Source organism: Bombina bombina, chromosome 1 (genome assembly GCF_027579735.1).
Source record: "Bombina bombina isolate aBomBom1 chromosome 1, aBomBom1.pri, whole genome shotgun sequence".
In the NCBI taxonomy this organism is placed as follows: domain Eukaryota; kingdom Metazoa; phylum Chordata; class Amphibia; order Anura; family Bombinatoridae; genus Bombina; species Bombina bombina.
In genome coordinates this window covers 1401489652-1401499099 of record NC_069499.1, presented here as the reverse complement: position 1 = coordinate 1401499099, position 9448 = coordinate 1401489652, and the positions used below count along the sequence as shown (strand labels likewise).

General features: G+C 33.2%; 1 protein-coding gene across 1 annotated transcript in view; it reads right to left on the bottom strand.

Annotated features, from left to right (window-relative positions):
- Positions 1 to 398: 398 nt before the first annotated feature.
- The window catches only part of VANGL2 (VANGL planar cell polarity protein 2), a 242454-nt gene continuing 233404 nt past the window's right edge, over positions 399 to 9448 (bottom strand). Inside the window, exon 9 of the mRNA XM_053705147.1 lies at positions 399 to 6444. Coding sequence (XP_053561122.1) covers positions 6184 to 6444 — 261 coding nt within the window. The 3' untranslated portion in view covers positions 399 to 6183. The remainder of the gene's footprint in view (positions 6445 to 9448) is intronic.

The window sequence follows — 9448 nt, the reverse complement described above, 5'->3', positions numbered from 1 at the left end:
TCCTTTGATAAAGAAATAGCAATACACATGGGTGAGCCAAGGCATCTATGTGCAGCTACTGAGCATATCTAGCTATGCTTTTCACCAAAGGATATCGAGAGACTGAAGCAAATTAGATAATAGAAGTAAATTGGAAAGTTGTTTAAAATTGCATGATCTTTCTGAATCATGAAAGAAAAAAATTGGTTTAATGTCCCTTTAAGTATTTTTAGTGTACATGGGACAAATATACAATCTAAGATTACAGTTCTCAACCAACAGCAAGGTTTTGCAAAGAGCTAGCAAATCTATCCTGAATCTATTTGCAGACACTTGAGCTCAAAACAGACTATCCATTTGGCAAAAGGTGGTATAAAAAAAATATAATAAAACACACAATTATAGATATCAAGGACACATTGTTTTCATATAAAACTCCCTTTGTTTAAAAGAAAAGGTAATTGCTACAAAAAGAAACAAAGGCATGAAATCACAGTGATTTTCCAAGCTTTGATGTCACCGGGAAATTGTGTATTACAGGCAAATCCCTGATGTTAAGGCAGTGGCATCTACTGTAGGAACAGATTTTTTTTGGTGAGGTATTTAGATTAAAAGGAATTTTAACATTAATGGTTCAATGTTTCACTAAGAACATTATTGATGTATTCAAACAAATTCATGTATAACTGCTAGAGTAAAATGGAGATAAAAAAGGTATAAAAGTAGACACTGGAATTAAAACTAGTGTTCTTGTTGACCTGTAAGAAGTGGAACAAAGTGGTATGAAAAGAATGGAAAATTATTACAGTATAAAACATTTGCTGTATTGGTCCAAGACAAAAGTAAGCTGGGCTGGTTGCAGTTGTCTTTTTTTTTTTTTTTATTCCATACACCTACATAAAGTCCTCCATAGGTGAAGCAGGGTTTTTAAAACCCAGTAGGTTCTGTCTTAAATTCTCTTCCAGGATGAACAGTTTTTTTCTTCTTTTCTTTTTTAAAGATAAATGAATTCCTATACAGTGGCTCAGCAAGTCCACACACAACTCTTACCTTTATGGTCCACAAATCAATAATTACATTTTTCAGCATGCCCTTTTACTAGTGTGTTTTCAGTGAAGTTAATTTAAACTACAAAAGTATGTTCTTCAGCCATTAAGGTGTATTTATTTTCTTTAAAAAAATTTCTAGTTTTGTATTGTCTGGCACAGCAATAGCTTAACTCCACATTGGTCAAGTGTAGTTTGTGAATGAGGAACCAGTAACCCAAAGTTTGAAAGTGTTGAATATTTATTGACCACCATTGTGGTCAACTTAAAGACCCCTGTTATTATTTACTTGTGGTAAGTGGAAAAGTGCTTACCAAATGAGAAGATTGACGTTCTAATTGGAATTAAATTACTCATTCTTTATTTTGCTACATAGGTAGAACATATTAATCCAACTACTTCAATAAACATCTGACACACCAAAGCCCTTGTCAAGCACCAGTATTTGCTCCAATAAAAATATGCATTAAGCTGAGCTTCTCTGGTCAAAGCCACAGTTTTTAATTTTGTAGGTTCTTGTAACATTAGGCCTCTCATTACCCTAACTTGAAACGGTTTTCATTATTACATTATTATGGTAGAAGTTGTAATAGTCTAAACAAATGGTTTTCAAATATGTCCTTAGGCCTCCCAAAAGAGGCCAGATGTTTATTACCTTGGATAAGAGCAGGTAAAATAACCATGTTTACTAATCAGCTGATTGTTTCACCTGTGCTCTAATTCAGATATCCTCAAAATATGGCCTGTTGGGGAGGCCTTAGGACAGGTTTTAAAACCAGTGGTCTAAAATCATTGATTTCTAATTCTGGGGGAAATTACCAGACACAAAAAAATCGCCAAAACTATTCTGTCTAAAGGAACATGAGGATGTGGTGTAGAAGTTATCAAGCTCTCTTATTAACTTTAAAGAGTATCACGTTCACCAATAAACCTAATCTGTGAGGCTTTTTCTTCCGTAAAACAATACAAAAAAACTCATAACCCATTTTGTAATTCTATTAAGCAAGGGAACAACAAGAAAGGTGCTTTATAAATTGTAGAAATAAATGTATTGGTGTTTATGACTGTCTAATTGCACCCATGGAGTCTCAGTAGTGGTTTTGTCTCTCTAAGGCAGTGCTTTCCAAACTGTGTGTCTTGACACAGTGTGTCGGCAGCAGTGTGTAGGTGTGTCCCTGCTAAAGCACAAATTGTTTTGAATTTAATTTATTTATTTTTTTAAATGTTGGTTTCTGACTTTCCGCCTACCTGCTACGCATATCATACATACCATTAAAATAGTAAGTAGCTATTGGTGTTACTTTTTTTTTTTTTTTTTTTTAATTCTTGCACATACTTACATACTGTTACTTGTAAATACATTTCGTTATTATATAATTTTTTATGTATGTGTTCGTATCTCTTAAAACAAGTTAAACCTTTTTGCTAGTACAACTGAATTACTGTGTCGCGAAATGATGTAGGTCTAAAAAGTGTGTCACCAACATGAAGTTTGGAAAGCTCTGCTCTAAGGAATGTAGCCTATTATTAAAGTGCAAGAGGATTTAGGCTGCCAACTGCATTCTTCTATATTTTTCTATTTTTCATAGAGGCACCAACCATAAAATGAGTGTTAAACCCTATTCCATTCTCAATCTGAATAAATCTAGACACACAGAAGCAATGACCTACCAAATCATTATGAGATCATTTCACATGCATTATGCACAACAGGAGGAACATTCTCCTGGGTAAGCAGATATATTCTAACAAAAGGCTTAGCTGTTTTGACTGAACCTATCCTCAATGCAATAGTATAATTACGGTTCTCAATACTAAGCGTAATAGAAATTATTAGATATCTTAAAAAGAGAAGAATGGATATTTTATTCTATTTTATGCAAACCTATTTAAGATTTCCTTAGTTGACAGATTTAAATTAACTTTAAATAGAGACATTAAAGTATTTTGTTCTGTTTTCTGGTTGCATTTATTCAGACAGCATAAAAACCGAGTTCCTTAGAATTTGTAAAACATTTCCAAATTGTATTTAAAGCAAAAACAAAAGGGTTGATTTCTATAAAAAGTAATAAAATCTGATTTTCAGAACCCACAAACAAGTCAGTTTTCAAGTTAAAGGGACAGGAAACCACAAAATTTCCTTTTGTGAATTGGATAGAACATACAATTTCTATCCAATTTACTTATTTTATCAAATTTGCTTCTCTCTCGTTATGCTTTGCTGAAGGAACATTGTCAGCTAACAAAACACATCTAGTTAGCTAATCACAAGAGACAAATGTGTGCAGGCACCAATCAACAGCTCGCTCCCACTAGTGCAGGATATGTGCTTATGCTTTTTCAACAAGGGATACTAAGAGAACATAGCACATTCGAAAATAGAGGTGAATTTTAAAATGTCAAAATGACATGCTCCATCTGAATCATGCAAGTTAAAAAAAAAATAATTTCATATCCTTTTAATGAATGAGAACAGGTATTCAGTAGCTCCGTAATTGCAGTTTACTCACTTATTTTAAACCGGTATATCCTTAAAATGTAGCTTGTCATTAAGTCTCTAATAGTATCAAGATTAAAAGGGATATCAAACTAAACAAATAAAGATCATACAACTGAAAGAGCACATTTTATTTCTGCATGAAAAATGTGGTTATTGTGATTTAGAAATGAACAGGAAATTCACATCCAGTAGCAGCTAGTCAGTGGGAAAAAAGCTCAAGGCTTTTATGAAAAATTAACAAACGTTTCATAAAAAAATAAATTAAAAAAAAATTTAAAAAAAATGCCCTATTTAGATAAAGCAAAAGGTCATTATTATATTGTTAAAATTACATGTTGTAATCTGTTAAAACATGTCACTTTATCCCTAGTAACGTCGTAATGTTATGCATTTAAAGGGCCATTATACACTCATTTTTTCTTTGCATAAATGTTTTGTAGATGATCTATTTATATAGCCCATAAAGTGTTTTTTTTTTTTTACAAAAAATTTATAGTTTTGCTTATTTTTAAATAACATTGCTCTGATTTTCAGACTCCTAACCAAGCCCCAAAGTTTTATGAGAATACCGTCAGCTACCTTCTCCAGCTTGCTGCTGTTTGTGTAAAGGGTCTTTTCATATGCAAAAGAAGGGGGAGGGGGGAGTGTCTTGTTTGCCACTTGCTGTGGGCTTTCCAGCTACCTTTTCAACAGAGCCAAACTGACAGCTTCTAAGTAAGTTTTTAAACAGTTTTATATCAGTATCTGTGCATCTTATTCTTTATAGTAGTGTCTATTACATGCAGTTATATGAAAATGAGTGTATACTGTCCCTTTAAGCCCCAGAAAGTAATTAATCACATAGCTAAAGTCCTGCAGAGCATTAAACTGTTGCTGATCCAATCAGCAGTGCTAGTTGCACAGACCAACTGCACAGCTGGCGCTGCTGATTGGATCAGCGACTGTTTCTGCTCGGTATCTGCAAGTCATGGGTAAGACTTAAACCCCCTTTTCGGGTGGTTAAACACATAACATTACAGCATTGCTAGTGTTAAAATGACATGCTCCAACAGATTATAGAATATCATTTTATCACTTAAATGGCCCTTTGGTGCAGAGCAAGTTATGGATTTAATGACTTCATAAACCAGAGAAAGAACTTCAGTTTCAGAAATTGTATTTAGTCTTGTGCTTTCTTGGACATTATTCAGAAACTCCTACAAATCATTAGTGAGACCTCAACTCATGATTCAGACATCTAATTATTTTTAATCTACCTACTTGTACATGTACACTTACTATGCTATTTTTTAACCAGAATATTTTTTATAACCTTAAAATCTGCCTGTTTCTATTTATTTATGGATTTATTTGTGGTTAGTATGTTGCTTTTTATAGTTAATAGGAGGAGGTTGGATGTATACATAATTTTTTAAATTAAAGGGATAGTCTAGTCAAAATTAAACTTTCATGATTCAGAAAGAGCATGCAATTTTAAACAACTTTCTAAATTACTCCTATTATCAATTTTTTCTTTGTTTCTTTTGGTATCTTTATTTGAATGTAAGCTTAGGAGCCGGCCCATTTTTGTTCAGAACCTGGGTAGCGCTTGCTGATTGGTGGCTACAGTTAGACACCAACCCTAAAGCTCTACCCAGGTGCTGAACCAAAAATGGGCCGGCTCCTATTCTTACATTCTTGCTTTTTAAAATAAAGATAGCAAGATAACAAAGAAAAATTAATAGGAGTAAATAAGAAAGTTGCTTAAAATTGCATGCTCTATCTGAATCATGTTTGACTAGACTATCCCTTTAATGTTCCTTGCTAAATCAACTTTGAAATTATACTTGTAGCTATGTCTCACCCGCCATCAGCCGGTTCTTCAATATCTGTGTAGCTTTAATGCAATCATTTTTTATGCAACAATATAGTTTAGTCAATTTAATTGCTGCTCATAATAAACTAATACATGATAGCATTGCTATTAAGGTAAGAGTTTAGCAGAGCCCTGTGACTCCATGAAAAGCTGTTGTTGCCTTGTATACCTGTACTCATATACATGATAGAAAGTTTGAATTTGTCTCTAACGTAAATATAATCAAAATCATCAGTTGTCTGATTAATAAACATTTGCTTTAGTATGACAAGTTAAAAAATGATTTGCAACCTTACAGCTATGTCCAAATGTGCAAGATTTATACACAAAGATTAAAAATAAACATTTGATTCTTAATGTGTCTAATATATTTAAAAAAAAAAAAAATCACAGTAGGCCCAAAAATGTGCGAGGACGACAAGCTTGAATGTTGACTATCGGATAAAAATTCCCAATGTAAACAACTGGTTACTGGATCCTCATTGTCGTTGTGCTTAAAATTGCCAGTTAGCCTTTGGATAATAATAGCCATTTGCTATCTAAAATGCTATCTTACAATTATAAAAAAAATCATTAAAATCAGACATTATTGGCTGAAAAACAGACATTTTTATTGTTAAAAACTAATAAAATAAAAAAATGTACAAAAAGACCATACAAACAACACTTTAGTAAAAGACCAAGTTGAGTACGTCAGTATTTGTTACTGTACCAATATTTGCACTGTACTGAGGAGAAAAGGTGTCCTGTTCCAAAACTTTATTTTAAGTTTCCCCCTTCCAACTGTGCGATGGTCCTGGGTTTCACACAGAGGTCTCAGATTGCAGCCTCATTACAAATTTGTGAGATTTGGGGTCCACAAACTCCTCCGAAAGTTTAAAGAAAGGGATCTTTTTAGTGCTGACAACCAAGCTAAAGTCTTGACGCTTTAAGACAAATACAACACCATCTTTCAATCCATTAGTTACTGGTTCTTCACTGACTAATGTCCACTGCTTGGCAAGCCAACGGTCCTTGTGATACTGGATGGTGGGTCCTGGACCAAGATATCGCTCAAGAAAAGCCTGTAGGATAATGAAGACAAAAAATAAAAAAAAATGATAGGCTTGAATTTTTTTAGTAAAGAAAATAGTTGTGGTATACAAAAAATAAATAAAATAAAAACCCATAGTAAAATCTAGGAGTTGCTTTGAGACCCTATTAATGGCAGCTTTGTAAATAACCTTGTTACAGTCCCTACATTTAAAAAGACATTAAGCCCTAAATAAATGGCAGAGATAATGATGTAGTCAATGCAAAGATTAGACAGAGAATAACATGCAGATTTTTTTAAATCAAATTAGTTGTTTAATCATTTGTAAGTGTAAAGTTTTATTCTCCATAAACATATAGATTCTGCCACTTATAACCCTATTATCTCCCCTGAGACTAATAATCGCAGGGTATTTAGGGCTAGATTTTTCAATTTGCAGACTGACAAGGTTCACATCGCAAATTGTGCGGACCATTTTTATTTAGCATTGCACGAGCAAACACTTGTGTAATGCTGTAACTTGCTCTTCTTGCGTAAGCTCAGGATATTCTTTAAAGTGGTCACATGGGTGCATAGATTATTTTTTTAGAGATAGAAACACTTTCAAAAAGATTTCCCATATTTACGCCTACTATCAATTTTCTTTCTCTTGCAATCTTTAATTAAAAAGCAGGAATTTAAAGCTTAAGAGCTGGCCTATTTTTGGTTGAGAACATGGGTTATGCTTGCATATTGGTTTGCTAAATGTAGCCACCAATAAGCAAGTGCTATCCAGGGTGCTAAACCTAAAATGGGCTGGCTCCTAAACTTTAAAGTCCTGCTTTTTAAATAAAGATTGGAAGAGAACAAAGAACAATTGATAGTAGTAAATTAGAAAGTTTCTTAAAAATTGCATGCTCTATCTGAATCATTAAAGGGACATTAAACACTTTGAGATGGTAATATAAAATGATAAATTGTATATATAAAACAACTCTGCAATATACTTTCATTATTTATTTTGTCCTCTTTGCCTGTAATTCCATTCTGAAATTGTGAGCTTTTCAGTTCCTGTTAGAAATGGAAGTGCAGAACACTGTTAAATCCAGCACAACCATTGGCTGCACACTCTAGTGACCTATTTATAACTGACCCTAATTGGCCACAGCAGAGAAGGTAACACAAGTTACAACATGGCAGCTCCCAGTGTTTTATAGACACTAAAACTTTACACTTATTTTGTCACTTTTTACTAAGGAAACTTTAAAAAATACATCTACATGTTAGTCATCGACTAATCTTTTCTTTGAATGCATCATTCTATCTAGCATGTATTTAGTGTTTAATGTCCCTTTAAATTAAAAAAATGGGTTTAGTATCCCTTTAAGTTGGCAATTCAGGGAGGGTCTTTTGACCCCCTCTTGCATCAACTAGTGGATGCCCATGGGCGGCAGCAGTCTAGAAATGTAAAACCCACAACCTGTGACCATTATCCAGAAAACAAGCTTTAATAGATTATTTTTGTATTTTTTTTTAATTCCACATTAGTTTAGTTACTATACAATTTAAATGTTTATGATCTTTGTTCTTCTGAGCTAAAAGACCTCAGTACCTTTCATTACTGGCTTCAGGGTGTGATATCCACACATCTGTTTCACACACTACAAAGCCTGTAAAGTAAAACCTATAAAATATGTATGAATATAATGAATAAATAATCAAATGTGTACGCAAAGCATAGTAAGTGTGCAGCAGGGAGGGGGAAAAAAAATCTCCTTTGTTGTCCTATGGTGGCTTCAAGGCATTTTGTGCTCCTTGAATTGAAAGATTTTTCAACCAAACCAACAGTAGGTGGCAGCACATCACCATTTCAATTTGATTAATAATAAATGGAGAAAGACTACATTTTAAAAGGGACATTGTACTCTGAATTTTAAAACGCAGAATTTAAAAAAGAAAATCAAAAATAATTTATCTAAAAAAAAAAAAAAGTTAAGTAAAAAATATTGATTTACTCAGGACAGGAACATGAGTTTGTAAGAAGATAAAAAATCTGGAAAAAAAAAAGGTGAAGAAACAAGAACAAAGTCCCTTTAACACTTGTGACTTCCATCAGGGTAACACTTTATTGATAAACATCAACACATACAGCATCTTGCAACATCTCATATCTCACCCTGAACTAAAGGAAAGCAAACTGTCTATGGTTTGATAACAATTGGACAGCTCTGTATATAAAATAAGCATAAAATCTGCTAAAGCACAAAACAAAACTGCCACATCTTGGTATAAAAGTTAATTTCAGAAATTATTTGCTTTTTTACATAAACCCTTAAGCACATTTTTTTTTTTTTTTTATTTCAGTGAGAAAATTATAAAATTTGGAAGATCTGTGTTAAGAATACTGCAGTTAATGAATATTGTTCTTATTTACAAGACATTTTGTGGGTGCTGTTGGTAGAAAATGGAGCAAATTGAATATTGTGCTGTTATTAAATATTGCCAGTGAGGAAACTGGAAAAGTCACAACACGAAGACCAAAAATTGACAGTCCAAAAAAAAAAAAAAAGAACAATTTTCAGCAAGATGGGTACTCCAAATATTGACTGCAGAGCAGAAGAGACTGCTGATGGTGAATTCAAATGCATTTCTGAGAATTAAAAGGAATTCTAGCTATTACTATACTCTATTTGTAAGTATCAATGGGGCAAGAACACAACACTCCGATCTGGAGAGAAAATCACGATCCAAACAGTCAAAAAACCAAGTGTTTCCCTCTCCAAAATTTCACAGCCAAGGATACAGCATCTGTTTTTTGTGATTTTGACTGACTTTCTGAAGATTGGGGAGACCAGGTGACTTATGCCATCATGAAAATTGCGCAAAACAAAAAGGACCAAAAGATTAACTGGAGTGCATTATATTATACACACATTTTTTTATATGGGGAAGAGATACATTTTGTATGTGAAATAGCTGCTTGCACTTATTCAACCTCCCGAAACATAACTGGCATTTAAATACCTAACAACCAACACTAGCAGTCTGCTTTACTT